The sequence below is a fragment of the Episyrphus balteatus genome, chromosome 2 (assembly GCF_945859705.1).
Source record: "Episyrphus balteatus chromosome 2, idEpiBalt1.1, whole genome shotgun sequence".
Lineage (NCBI taxonomy): Eukaryota > Metazoa > Arthropoda > Insecta > Diptera > Syrphidae > Episyrphus > Episyrphus balteatus.
The window spans coordinates 52,820,654-52,836,107 of NC_079135.1; the positions used below are offsets into that span (position 1 = coordinate 52,820,654).

Below are 15,454 nucleotides of genomic sequence, written 5' to 3' on the forward strand. Positions count from 1 at the left end.
CATCAAAAGTTTTCCATATTTACCACATTCAGATGGTAAACTTTATCACACAAAATTGTGTGGGAAAATTTAATATATTTTGGTAAAGTTTTTTCAAACAATATTCATATTTTTTAATTCGATCCACGCGAATCGAATTAATCAAGTCAAATTGGTGTTGAAAACCTTTTGTTTTTAATGTCTTAAGTGTTGCTCTACCGTCTGTTTAAAAATAGAAATTTAGAAATTTTTTGTTTAAATTTACTTTTCACCGCCATTTAATTAAACGCCGCTTATGTTATACTTTCGCGGCTATCGAATAGTAGAATAGGGCTTATAAGCTAATGTCAAAAACCCAACCAAAATTTGCATAATGTTTAAAAAATTAACCCACAAAACCAATAAGTTATTTTTTGAAAAATAAAGACTTGGGAACTAAAATTGATTTTTAAATAAGTATTCTATTGCAAGTAATACAGGGACGAATATTACACCCTATTCTACTATTCGATTCCTTGAATGTTTCGATTCACTTGTTAAACCACGTCAAATTGGCATTTAAAAACTTCTTTCCTTCGGCTTCCATTTGTTTTTCGTTTGATTTAAAGAATGACCACATCAGAGAGGTATGCGGAAGCGGTTACCCGAAAAAAACATCCACACATGAACGTTCACGTTCCGGTTTGAAATTTGTTTCAATGATGTCTACCGCGCTACCGTCTACCTTTCCAGTGTGGTCATTCCTTTAAAATTTCACGTGAATCGGATAGCAGACTCAAAATATACGAAAACAGTCGATCGTACACGTATTCACGATTGCCACTGGTGAAAAAAAATTCCTACCAAAATTACCGAAAAATCCTACCAAATTAGGTTTACAAAAACCTACCAAATCTCGAATTTTTGTTTTTAACTGATAAAATGATTCAAAATTCGAAAACGGTAACTACATTTAAAGTATGTACATTTTTGCTAGAATTGCAGAGAATAAAAATGAAGCAAAACGAAGAAAAAAAAATAAAAAAAATTTCAGAGAATAGTTTTTGAAAATTCTTCAGAAAATTTCGTTGATTTTATCATTTCAAAACTAAAAATTGGTATTTCAAAGATCTGAAGTTCTGAAGTTTTTTTTAGGCGGAGTTTTGGATGAACTTTTAATTGAAGTTTTGAAGCTATATTATTTGTTCTTACTAATGCATTGAAATTGCAACTTTTAGAAACAGATTTTGTAATCTATAAGAAAGAAATTAAATTAATGTCATTGACTGACTTGAGAATAAAGCGTTTAATAGTTATCCTAAAAACTATAAAATAGTAAGTGTTTTAAAAGGGGACTTAAAAAAACCTACCAAATCGAGTTTAAACCTACCAACCTACCAAAGCCGAAAAAACCTACCAAATTTGGTAGGATTCTACCAAAACGGCAACCGTGACGTATTGACACGAACACAATTTTTCTATCTCTTTCTACAAATTAAGTAATGACATTAATCACCAAAATGTTTACAGCCATTAGTTTTCATATGCGGCGATTTCGTCCAATTTAAAAATCCAGTATGTTCAATATAAGTTTACACGTATTAAAGAAACGAGACGTATGTAGCTGTCGATAAAAAGAGAACTTACATCGAATTACAGATAGAATTTTGACCAGGGTTGGAATTGACTAACGCGATATTCGACAGTTGATAGTCAAAAAAACGAATCATCGATTTTGATAATCAATTATCGACTATCGCGCTAGCCGATTCTTCCCCAGGTTCAACGGCTGAGATAGCTAGTTTATGTTAAGCGCATTGAAAACATTTCTTCAACCCGGAAAATTTTTGATTTCACCCCAAAATTTAAGAAATACGTTTTTACTTCTGATATAGGTACTATATATCAAGATGCATTCGTACAGAAAAAAAAGTTGAGATAACATTTTCCCATGATATTACGATATGGTAGAGAACGCCAAAAAAGTGGGTCCCGGAAGTCCGTCTGTCTGTATAAGGAGCTGCAGCCTAAACGGATGGACCTATTGACTTCAAACTTGGTATCTAGCATTTTTTCGAGAATCTCCAGAGGGGTTTTTGGAATTAAATTTTTGGACCTAAAATAACGGTACTTGTCATATACCGATTTTAGTAAAGTTGAAATTGCTCAAAAACAGTTCCAACGATTTTGTTTAAAAAAATCAAATGTAGGTTTTAAGACAAGGTCCATCTTCTAATGAAATATTTTTTTTTTGAAAATCATTATTAACGGTACCTGCAATAGAACGGTTTTTTATTTTTAAATCCGATATTCTCCGAAACGGCTTATTCGATTTCAACGAAACTTTTTGTGAAGAAGCATTTTTATAATTTTTATATAAGCCAAAAATAAAATTTTGAAAAAAATAATTTTTAGATTTTTAAAAAAATTTAGAAATTTTTTTTTTTTTGAAAAATCAAATTTTCGAAAACGGGATATTGTATTTTTTTGAAATTTTGTTTTTAGATGTTGATAAGTGATTTCTACAAAATGGCATACCAATTATATTTTAAAACTTTTTTTCCAAAAAATTATTTATAAAAAATTAGTTTTTTTAAAAAAACGGCTCTAACTTGTTTTTGAGGGCAATTGGATTTCAGATTTTGTTTTATTTTTTTTTTAAACGGATTTTATGTTTTTTTCTTTTTTTTTTTTTTGTGTTTATATAGTACCTACATTTCCCAAATTTCTATATAAAATTGAACTCTAAGAGCCCCCGCACACTACAAACTTTCCATCGGCCGACAGTTTAGTCGATCTCTTAATCAGAATGAAAATGTATGAGAGTGCGCACACTAAAACGATTAAGTATCGGCCGATCAAAAAGTTTGTTTGATCGAAAAAAAAGTTTGTTTTGCTACACAATTGCCTTCAAACTAAAATATTTCCTAGCGACCCGATTGTTTAGTCGGCTACCTGTGCGCACACTAGGAGCCCAACCCGACTAAACTATCGGCCGATAGAAAGTCTGTAGTGTGCGGGGGCTCTAAGAGCAAGTTTGTGCGTAGTATTTTCAAGTGATGATTAAAATTTCAAAATAATATCGAAAAAGTAGAATGGCTTTTGAATATTTTATAGAGACCAGTTCGATTTAACAATACTTCGTTTTCTTGTGAACTTCATAAGTTTGTGAACAATACCTCAAAGTTTTTAAATATGTAAATTCTTTTAGATGATAATTAGAAAAGATTTTTTTAATTTTTATTTGTTTTACCAGAAAATACCTCCAACGAACTGTATCTTCATTCAAGAAGACGCTATAAAATAAGTAGACAAAAATATTAACTTAAATTTCATTATCACTGTCATCTTCTCGTTTGGCAGCTTGTCCGGCTTCAATTGCCATTGCATGCCATGGAGCTGGGTTCAAACGGTGAACACCATTTGTCTCCTTGCTAACCAAACTCATTTCGAAACGGAAATCTTTATCCTTGAGCTCATCGTGAACTTGATAGATTCTGTAAAGAGTTTGATTTATTACATAAAAAATAAAAAACAGATTCTTCTCCTACATCTTTCCAGCGTTTTGAACAAGATCTTCTGTATTCATCTCCACAAATTTAAATTTCTCCATCTCGGTTTTGGCTTGCTGTTTAGCCTTTCCACTGGCACAACCAAAGTAACCCTATCCACATACGTTAGAAAATATAATTTATAAATTCAATAAAAAAAAGCTTACATATGAATGTCCAGATGGTTCAATTTTATACAATTGAGCACCTTGATCCTCATCCCAAGCTGAAAGAATCACTGTCACGCCGAATGGACGCACGGCACTGTACAAAGTGTAAGCATGAATGTACGCAGAAATTCTCTCATTGAGCAGTTTCAATGGAATAGTGCGATCGAATTGTTGGCGATAATTTGCGGCTTCTTGACGAGCAATGTCAACGATGTAACGTCCATCTGCCAAGAGCCCAGCAAGAGCCAAACCGATATTTTTGTCAATTGTAAATATTCTTGTTCCAGCGTCTTCTTCATATAAAGGACTGGTGACAATTTTCTCAACGGCCAGGACTACGCCATCTTTGCCGCGCACCCCAATGACTGTTCCACTTTTTTCTACAGCTTTGGATGCATAGTCAATTTGGAAAACTTGACCATCAGGTGAAAATTGAGAAGCTGATAGATCGTACTGAAAATTATTATTATATTCATTGAAATCAAGGTTTAACATTGGAACAAATATATTATTAACTTACTCCTGTACCAATTGAACTCATTTTTCTTGTAGATATTAATAAAAAAAATTACAAAATTTGCAAAACGAATAGCGATGATGACGGCTTCGTTGAGGTTATGTGCAAAAAAAATTGACATACAAATTTTGACTTTTCATTGTAGCACTGCCATTCGAAGATTTCTTTGTTTTAAAATTAAAACATAGAATTATTCCGAATCATAAATTGGGTTTACACAAAGGTTACATTCAAGAAACAAAAGTTAAGGTAATGTTTGAACTAGTGAGATCATTTAATAAATAGTCAGCTATTACATGAAGCCTCAAGAGGCTTGACTCTTTTTTCGAATTTTCTTTTGATAATCATTCTGTGAGGCGCGTACTATTACACGATGCCTCTTGAGTCAAAGACATAAATTTGACATTTCTCTTTTGATTTAAGTATTGTTGTTGTTGTATTCCACCAAGAAGCAACAAGAAATGAAAGGGAATGTTGAAAAAGGAAAGAGTGGAAAAAGAAACGTCAAAAAAGAGTCTCAGAATTTTGGCCCACGACTCTCCGGTCGGATAATTTTTTGTTTTATCTTCTTTCTCTTTTGCACTCATTAGTTTTGAAAAGAGGCGCGCCTCTTGAGGCTTCATGTAATAGCTGACATAGGTTTCCAATATGAAATAATTTCTGTCTGGTTATACAAATATTCAATCCGTGATTCAGCAATTTTAAAGTGGTATATACATGAAATATTTTCTAGTATAAGAGCTGTCCCTGGATCTGGACATACAAAAACGCTATTGTAATGCCCGTCGTACACCTAGCGTTCAATGCACTCAACGCGAATTTAACAAATTAATTATAAAAAAAATGAGGGCATTATGCGTATACTTTTTAATTGATTCGTTTAGCAGGGATCTCCAACTGTCTAAAACTCGTTGTTTGAATATAATTGAAAGCACCATCAATTAGAATTTAAGGTTTTAAATATAGGCATCAATAATTTAAAAAGTGATGCACATCCCAACTAACATTTCAGCTTCGGTTAAGGTATTCATGCCTATTACCGAAGACGCAGATGCACTGCGGCGGGAGTGAGAGTCACTTTCACAAGATTTCTCATTACCGAAGCCGCCGGTGCGGAAGTGATAGAATGACATTTGGCTATGTAATACTACGTTTCCACCTATCCTAAATCCGAGATTTAGCTAAGTAGATTTAGCACAAATCTCGAGTTTTATTCTGAATCTCGGATTGAAAGTAGGCGACAATCTTAGATTTAGGGTAGCTGAACCCAAATCTAAGATTTAGCGAAGTAGATTTAAAATAAATCTCGAGATTTAATTTAAATCTACTTAGCTAAATCTCGGATTTAGCGTAGGTGGAAACATAGTATAAGTGTCACCAATGACATATGTCGGTAAGCAGTTTAGTGTGTTTTCGTGGATCGATAATACAGTTCATCCCGGGGAGTTCACAGATTGAAATTTGATTCGGTTGCGGATCGAGTAGATTCCCGGGGACTGAGTCACTGCGTCTTCTGTAATAGGCATGATTACAAAACGTCCCGTTTCTGCTTGAACCTCGTAAGTACATTTTTTTAAAGATTTGTTTTTTCTCTTAAACATTGCTTTAAAACTTACAGAAAGAATAGATAAAAGGGTTTAAGCTTAGAAAAAAATCAATCAATATGTCTTAAACATAACTTGATTTACTTTTGTTCAATTTATATTTTTAATTTCAAGAAAAATGTATATTTCTTTAAAGAACAGAACAAAATTTTCTATGTAGATACGTGGTTCACGTAGAAACGGGACGAAAAGCTACATTTCAGCTTCTTTTAAACTTTAGTAAGGTTGTTGGGCATGGAAAAAGGAGAACATTATACAAGTTTGACCCTCTAAAAGGATCTTAAACGAAGCTTTACCGAAGCTCTACACAAACCTTGAGATTTGACAGATTCGGAAGAGCTTGTATAGCTCTTTAATACATCCCAACTAACATTTTTGCTTACGGGTTTCAAGTCTAAAGGGCTATTCGCACCTATAAGGCTGGTATACTACCCACGGTAAAAAAATTATCAGTAAACGCTGATATTTATACTTCTAAACAACTTTTTAGGAGTATCTTATAGTGGGATTATAGGTGTGATGAGAAAATTATCTATAAGCACACTATAACGATGTCGAGAAGCATTTAATCCTATAGGAATCCAGGACAGAGGTCATTAAAAGCTTCTTATCATCATAACAATTTTATTCTTATAAAGCTTTACAGGTGTACAAAATGTAGCATCTGAAAAGTTTTATAGAAGGCATTACACTCAGCTTCTGGAATTTTCTTTTTAGGACGCCAAAATATATAGTGTTTCAATAAATTGTTACTGTTTGAGTTTATAGCGGAACATAATATAAGGTAGACAAAATTTTTTATTTTCTCAAAGTTATCGCTTTCCATGATAAAGTTTTAGCAACCCATTTAAAAAGTTTCTATTTCAATTTACACAAAAGCATTATGAATATCAGGTTGCAGGCACATGAAAGGATTTGGTCGAATGACTATAATGATGAATTAATTATTGATCCATCTATATATCGCTAATACAAACTCTTGGTAACTCTCTTCTTCGTTGCCATCAATTTAAGATCAGGTTGCCTCGGATGCACCGATTTCAACCAAGAAGCAAGTAATAATATATTTGACAGTATTAAAGAAATTGAAAGAAATCGACAATAATTGTTGCTGGAACAGCAAGGTAAGTCAAAGAATGAAGATTTCGTTTAAATACTTCGAACTAACAAGAATATTGTTTCTTTTCTTTGAAGGAAGCCATGTTATTGAATATGCTAGACTGGAAATGATCGATTTGAAAAAGAAAAGCCATAATGAAGCACGTGCACAGTATTTATCTATGTTGACCACTAGTTTAGAGTAAGTATAATTCATTGAAAGTAAAAAAAATGTACCTTTTAAAAACTTGTGGCCAAGGTAAACCTTTTAGGCACCTTTTTTCCCTTCTTTAAAAGCCTGAAGATATCATTTACTCAAAATATCATTTACTTGCAATACTCACTCAGTACTGAATAACTAATCTTTGTTAATTCATTTAACAACAAAAATTTTCAATTGAGTTTAACTTATAGAATAGAATGTGTGTTGGGTATACTGTAAGTCGATTATTAGCCGCAGTAAGCAATTTTGATGTTATAGAAGGTACTTGTAACGCAAGTCATTTTATCAAATGCGTTGGTTTGGCATCTTCTAGTCAACTTTATTTCCAGTCCAGTATTACCAATTTCTTACCTCCATTTATTGGAGATCATCTTTAACTTGATAACTCCAATGAAGTTCTTTTTATCTGTACTAGTAGACCTAACCAGTTTGGAGCAAACTTTTCATACCTACATATAGCTTTTCTTTATTCTAAGACACGGCTTGAAATCAAAAAAACGTCGTCAATCCTTAATGTTTTTAAGTGTTCCTAGCCTTGGGCTAAAAATTTCTAATTTTTTTAGGACCTATTGGAACTTTGTCCTATTGGGATTGGGTATTTCACGACGGGGAAATGAATGGAACCAATTTCTTTTTTTATTTTTATTATTTGGTGCTAAAAATTTAATTACAAAACAAAAAACACATTAGAAAACTAAAGAACGACCTTCCAAGCAAGATACATTGCAGTTTTGATAAATTAGAAAATTTAATTTTTATTTTCCTTAAAGATGATGACAAATCTCCGCGTTCAACGCAGTCCATCTGAACCTAAGTTCTGAAAAACATATAGCTATCGGATAGCTTTTTGTTGTTGTAAACCATGTTAATCTTAGCATGTTAAAATTTGCAAGAAAAAAAGTCTTGTTGTTTGGACAAGTACTATGCAACAATAAAAATAAAGTAATCTGCTCAAAAGAAACAATTTTCCGCTTTACAATATTTACAATTTTACATATTTTTTTGTAGCTGCTTTGGCAATCTATCTGGACAGCTTTGCGTTCAAAAGAGATACGATAGATGATTGAACGCACCCAGTGTGAACGCCGTCCAAAACATGTGTTATGTCAAAATGTTTGATAGCGCCATAAGTAAAATAAAGTACATTTCAAGAAAAGAAAGAATTTAATTTCAAAACAAACCGAGGTGCGTTCTTTTTCTAACAATAGTCAACGATCGTTGTTATGTCAAAAATTATTGTTGAAGTGTCATTGTTAGAAATCGTTGGATTTTTTACAAATCATTTAGGAACGATTTATTGTTAGAGATTGTTAGACTGTCAAACCACCAGCTAAATTTCTTTTGAGAATACTTTTATTTCCATTATTATAACAAAAAAAATTGTTTTTTACTCAAAATAAATTATCTTTTATCAAAAAATTACAAAACCCTCTTTTTATTTTCATTTTTTCCGCTTATTTCCAAAAGAAACAAAATCTTTGAGTTTGTTTTGTAAACAAAACATCCACTTTGACACATCAACAATCTCATGAATGTTCAACTCATGCCATGGAGGTGAGTTGGAAATAGTTACGATTTGTAACTATTTGACACTTCAAAACGAGTTTAGGAACGATGTTCATCTGTCAAATAGTTACAAATCGTAACTATTTTGTAGTTTAGGAACGACAAAAGTTAACGATAGTTAACAATAGTTAACTATTGTTAGAAAAAGAACGCACCTCCGAGAAGACGATGTGTTAAAACTTATCTACAAAAGTGAGCAAGGTTTCGCAAATTGTCTCAAATACATCAGTATTGTCAATTTAGATTCGTCAAAAAAATCTATCCCACAATTCGATCGACAGTTGGAGGATGCCCAGAACTTCAGCGTCTATGTAAGATTTTCGGGAATGAAAATCAGTAAGTTCTATTCGATGAAATAATTTCATAAGAAAACTAATCTCTTCTCTGTCTATTATAGAATTGAAATCAACTAAAGACTTGACTATACCGGAAGGATATGCGGTAGAGGAACGGGTAATTGTATGAACAAAATTCTAAACTGGAACATCAATGTTAAGACGTGGAACTTTTTTCATCTAATTACCCGTACCACTACCGCATACCAGTCCGTTGTGGCCAAGCCTTAAATCTCGTCGAGAACTTTGCAAATTTAAATATGATTCACATTAAAAAAAAAAAAAACAAAACAAAAACAATCTAAACTTGACATTCTGGAGCGCATTTAAACGCCCAACCTGAAAGCCACACAAAGCCACGTTCGAAAAATGTATTCGATGGTGCAATCACGTTTCCAAAGCAATAGATAGCATTCCTAAGTCTTTACCAAGAAATAAAGACGCACAGGCTTATCTAGGAACCTCATTTGGATGGAATAAGTTATAAATATGTTGCACCAAGAAAACGTTTTCAGTCAATGGGTAATTTGAGTGGTGGTGAGAAAACTATTGCTGCTTTTTCTGTGTAAGTAAGTTCAGAAAGATAATTGTTAATGTTTGGTTTTGAAACGTTTTTTCTTTTAAGTTTACAACCTGGTCCATTTTTGTTGCATCTATAAACGAGATCACATCACAATGAACCATCAAACTATTGTCATTTCGCTCAAAGAGAAGTTTTATGTGCATGCTGTTGCTTTATTTGGAATTTCACCAGCTGTAAGTTTTTTTTTCGAATAAATAATTATTAAATAGAGTTGGGCACTTTAGGGCTCAATTATAGCTATCAGTAAAATCCATCAGTAAAAATTCTGTTTTGCTATTTTTAATACTTTAAGATTCTAATTTATGCAAAATATTGATGAAATAAATTAAAAACACATTTTCACTAACTTTTTGAAAAAGAAGCAACGCATTTGGTGTTATATTTTAGTCACAAATACATATTATAAATTTTACTGATGAAGTTTTATTTTACTGAACAGTAAAATTTATAAAATGGATTTGTGAATAAAATTTAACACCAAATGCATTGCTTCTTTTTGAAAAAAGTAGTTAAAATAAGGTCCAAACTTATTTCATCAATATTTTGTTCAAAATAGCTAATATATAATGGATTTTACTGATAGCTATAACAGAGCCCTTAGTTCATTTGAATAATCATCAAATTAGTTCAAATCACGCTACTGAACAAGTTCTGACCTAGTTCATTTTAGTTCAATTTGTTTTATCACTCTGTTTTTATAGAAAAAACAAAAATACTTTGTTCAAACTGTATCCAAACTTATGTTAAATTGAAGCATGCTACATATAAAACAAAAATTAAGTTAAAAATAATAGATAAACATTTTATTTCTTATAAAAATTCTTAATTTCCTTTATATACTTGTCGAGCTTTCTGATTCCTGTTGGGAGTCTATGAGAAGGTCGTTTTGCTTTCATTAAATTGGAATCATAGTAATCCAAGATGCTACTTGTTTTTTGTTGTTGCTCAGATATTAGAGCATTGGTACTTGAAGAAAAAACGCTGAAACTGGTACAAGCGATTTTGTGCACTTTTTCATCTAATCCTAAGGTAGAGCAGAAGAACGAATTTCGCTCCGCAAATTTTTACCTTCAAATAGGTACCAAGTGACTAAGAAGTTATTTGGAAGGAAAATTTTTCATTTTCTTGGTACAGTAAAACCCACTTAAGTCCTTACCTCTCGATTAGCCATGAAAAAAAAAATATTAAAAATTAAAAAATGCACGCAAAGTTCTGTGCTATAACTTTTCTTAAAGCTGGTAGTTTATCCTTTATTTTGGTTTTTGACTCAAGTTGTTTCATTAAGTAGTTTTCGAGAAATTAAGTTTAAAAGATGAAATTTAGAAAAAAAAATTGTTTTCTTTTTTGAACTAATTCTGTATAAAATTTTGCAATATTATGAACCTTTTTTATTATTATTTAATGACCTGGTAGTTTTAAGTCAAATTCTAAAGAATTCATTCGAATAAATATCAAAGTTCCTAAGAAATTAAAAAAATTAATTTTTTCACGGAAACCCTGTTCCTTTTTTTTTATTTACAATATTATATTTTTTATTTGCATTTTTTTTTTTAATTTTTAACTGAATGTTAAACGTTATCCCTGGAGAAATTTTCTCAATAATATAATGCATTCAATGGAATAATATAAAAATCTATTAGTAAGGGTCGTTTTTGAGGTAAATTGCTTAACCCCGACTGCGTTTTGTGTCCAATTTAGCCCAGTCGTAATAAAGAATACAGTCTAAAACATATAAGTAGGTACTTCTATTACTATTACTACATAAAAGTAGTCGGGGGCTCGTGCCAAATTCCAATTTAAAAAATTTTTTTGATACCTACATATTTAGTACCTATTTGGTTGAAAACTAAAATTGATGTCAGCTGGAGCTGCTGTGGGGCTTTTAGGAGAGAAAATATTTCAAAGTAGATAGAAATAAAAAAATCAGTTAAACTCGTATCATTTTGGAATAAGCTGGCTAGGCTGAAAGTATTTCACATCTTATTAAATATTCACATCTCTTAATAAACTGTACCATTTATTGAAATGTATATTCAGACAAGCGAGTGCCTTATTTTTTATTATTTTGTTAAAAAGTGCAAATAAAATATACAAACACATGATTCCATTGAAAAACTATATTTTATTTATTTCAGGTGAGTTCTTATCGATGGAACAAAACGTTTCGATGGAGAAACAAATTTCAGCCAAGGCGCAATAACAATTGCTAATTAAAATTATGTGCGTTTCAATAATCCTGCCGAAGCTCAACTTATACGCTATGCCTTGGGCAGCAACGAACGAATCTCGATGCCACCTTATAAAACCAAATTTAAATGGGCTTAATATTAATGCCAGGATAATATTAAAGTTTAACAAATCATTTTTAGAAGGACACGGCCCCGTTTCTCACAAATGATGGATAAAAATGTGGAAAGAAAGCCAAAGTAAACAAAAAATAAGTTGGCAAACTTGTTCCTACAGAAAGAAATCAATTAAATCTTTTCTGCATCCCTGACACAGTAGTGTCTTCTTGCTGTTCAGTTAAAAGTACAATATGTTCGCATCTAAAAAGTACAAGAAATAGATGATTTTTAAAAATACTATGGGTGAGGCTATCCATGTGTTACGGACTGTATGTATGTATGATAAGGAGTTTTATTTCAATTTTCTAAAATCTTTTTCACTCAACAGCAACAACTTCCGTCACATCAGCAACATGCACCGCATCAATCGCACCATCAGCAACCTTCTCAAATGATTCCTCCACAAAAACATTCCCAACTACCTCCACAGCATCAGCAGAATCCTCCATACCACCAGGGAATGCATCTGCAAAACTTCAATCTACCGACATTTGGTATACCGCCCCCGGGCTACGGTGGGTATCAACCTGCATGGGAAGAGTACAACCTCCATGGGGAATGCAATGGAAAGAGATGAATTCCGAAAACTGATGGAAGATGCTCATCTTAATGTAAAGTAAGTTATCTCGCTTGAATAAAAAACTAAATTGATACACTAACAAATCCCTTTGTGTTTCTATTGTCAAAAGATCATTATTTAGTGAATTAAGTCAACGTTATGGACGCCACGATCACAACAAAACCATCGAAAAAGTACGTGAATGTGAAAGTTTTTTTCAAAGAGTACATTGTCGATTTTCTTCTCAAAAAAGAAGAGGATAAAATTCAGAAAAAGAAAAAGGTATGTGCAAAGTTTCTGGTGTCTATTATTGAGGCAAGTACAACCATAGTGTTGTTTTTTTTGAAAATTTTATATAATAATAAAAAAATTAATGAAAATATTATAACAATCTTAAGATTTACAACTTTAAATCAAAATATCCACAAAATAAAATTGCAAAAATATTTTTTTTATCTCAAAAACAAAATTGTATAGATTGTAATTTGTTTATATATTTTCATGGATTTTTATTTTAATGATGCTGATGTCTTCTCATACTTCTATTACTTCTACATACTATAACTACTACTATACTACTACCGCTGGGTTATGCTTGCTATCGGCAACCAGCAGCCTCATACTACCACCATCTTGTTGGGATGCGTCTGCGATCTCTTGTGCTAATCTATATGCCATTGTTTATTGGTGCTTTGATTCGTCATGAAGTCGAAAAGAAGGATAAATGGATTCAAGAGTTTTTGCAATTTGTCTACAGCAATTGCTGTTCGGTTGATCCAAGGCAAAGTGAATTGAGATCATGGATCTTTGCTACATTAACCATTGTAGCACCAGAATAATTTGTCGCACACACGAGATCTATTAGTGAAATGTTGACTGCTGCTTTAACTGATAACGAAACCAGTGGAAATATGGCTACTCAAGTGATATATAAAATTTGTATAACTATAACCTATTTGGTGCCATTCATTTTTATACACAAGACTGTTGAATTGACGGACCAGAAGTCGATTGCTATGATTATTAAGTTTCTTCAAGCTTTTGTCGTCGATAACTCTCTGATAAGGTAAGACAATTTAGACCGTATACCTCTATTTTTTCCCAAAAATTTTAAATATCATTTTATTTCTATTCAAGGTTATTCAAACTTTTGGAGTATCCCCAACTACACTCAACAAACATTCGTTTGTTGTTGGACTTTCACTTGGAAGCTTCGAAAAACACTCAGTTGGATAGCTCAGTGCGTGTAAACACTGGCATCTATTGGCTGGTTGGTGCGCTTGAATAAGAAGGTAATTGTCAGGCAAGAGCTCGTTGAACTCATCATTCAGGTTGTCTTGAATCCAATTGAGGCATTACCCTCCAGTGGTGGAGATGAAAAACATGGCGCTGACACACCACCGTTGCTGGAAAGGAAAATAACATGCATATTTTGATTCTTTCGTGGTTGGCTGCAGCCACTGAAGCATGCAATGCTGAATTTAAAAGTCAAGAGTTTGCTTCGGCAAAAAGTGCTTCATATTGTTGTAATATACCTAGAGTGCTTAAATGAACATTAAAATAAATATATATACATATATAAATTCAAAATAATTTCTCTTTTTTTCATTTTATTTTTATTTTTTTAGCCCTATTATGCTTCCAATAAGAATTCTGTGGTAGGCTTATAGGATCGAATACCACTTTCGGCTACTGATGAGAAACCTTACAGTAGTCTTACAGTGTACTTCTTCCCACATTTATAGGATCGAATACCACATTCGGCTACTGATGAAAAACTTTACAGGAGTATTTCATCGTACTTCTTGTAGGTTTAATAGGAGTAAAAAAAGGGGGCCTTTTTGATGATAAACAGGGTTATATGAGTCTTTTAGGTGTGAAATCAGTGATGACGAAAAGCTTCTCACCATCGTTATAACATCGAAATTGTTAGTTGGGATGTCTTATCGAAATTAAAAAAACAACTACAAAAACAAAAAAGAATTCTTTTTTAACTGGTTTTAAATCATGAATTTTATCTTTTGATCTGATATTATATATAACATTCCATTATTTTTTAGTATATCTATTAATAATAATTTTAAAAGTATATAATTTTTTTAACACACCCAGGAATCGAACTTCGTATCTTCTTGGTCGTAGTCCACCACTCTACTCACTCGGCCATCCTAGTATATTCATTAATGAAATCAAAAACTTAATCAGTTCAAATAGCAAAAAAATGTCCGAGCTAAATTATTCAATGTCAAAACCAAAAAGTGTCCGAGCTAGATTATTTAATATCAAAACCAAAAATCAAATACAAAACTTCGTAATTTCTGTAAAGCTTCTATAAACTCATTAAACAGGCTAATAAGAAAAACAAGCTTTCTTCGTTTAAGTTTCTTTAATAGTATTTAAACAACTTATTAGAAGTTGTTAAACAAGTAGGAACTTCTATAAGCAGTTAAATTCTGAAGCAAGCTCAATACAAGCTGTATACAAAGTAGAACCTGCGAGATTTCAATTTATAGAAGCTGTTGTGCTAGTTGGGATGTAGTTTGGGTGCAGTGCTGCATGCAGCGATGCATGCAGATGTGCCGCACATTCTGTGTTAGCCATAAAGTTGTTGGATTTGAAAAAATTTGGATTCATAAGAGAAACTTCCCTACTAACAATTTTGCTTCTATAATGCTTTACAGAAGCAACAATTGCATCTGTAAAGCTTTATAGAACCAAAATTGTTTGTCGGGTTGTCCCATAAAATTATTTTGCTCTCTTTCAAAATGACAGAAATTAAGTGCCAGTTGTTCAAACGTCAGCCTCGGATCAGGAATTTAACCCACCGATTTCGGCGGATTAGCTGCGGGTCAACTTCGGTTCAAGCATGAATGTGGCTATTTCTACATATATGAACCTTGAACCAGTGCTAAACTTTAGCCTTGCAACCGATTTCAGAAGATAAA

General features: G+C 32.3%; 1 protein-coding gene and 1 long non-coding RNA gene across 5 annotated transcripts; one reads left to right on the top strand and one right to left on the bottom strand.

Moving 5' to 3' along the window:
- Nucleotides 1-3,176: 3,176 nt before the first annotated feature.
- LOC129911996 (proteasome subunit alpha type-3) lies at nt 3,177-4,297 on the bottom strand. The gene is made up of 4 exons (XM_055990081.1): nt 4,200-4,297; nt 3,677-4,132; nt 3,510-3,622; nt 3,177-3,455 (listed from the first exon to the last, which is right to left on the bottom strand). Exons 1-4 carry the CDS (start codon nt 4,218-4,220, stop codon nt 3,284-3,286), a joined length of 762 nt encoding a protein of 253 aa, XP_055846056.1. The 5' UTR covers nt 4,221-4,297; the 3' UTR covers nt 3,177-3,283.
- A 2,475-nt stretch (nt 4,298-6,772) lies between these two features.
- Nucleotides 6,773-14,391, top strand: LOC129912002 (uncharacterized). 4 transcript variants are annotated; one of them, XR_008771726.1, is made up of 11 exons: nt 6,773-6,924; nt 6,995-7,100; nt 8,130-8,306; nt 8,850-9,023; nt 9,085-9,591; nt 9,648-9,778; nt 11,741-12,223; nt 12,279-12,566; nt 12,640-12,791; nt 13,122-13,575; nt 13,647-14,391. It is a non-coding gene; the product is annotated as an uncharacterized LOC129912002 (long non-coding RNA). The 4 variants fall into 4 exon arrangements; XR_008771728.1 differs by having other exon boundaries at nt 6,774-6,924; nt 9,085-9,587; nt 13,125-13,575; XR_008771727.1 differs by having other exon boundaries at nt 6,775-6,924; nt 11,741-12,219; nt 13,125-13,575.
- The last annotated feature ends 1,063 nt before the right edge of the window (nt 14,392-15,454 follow it).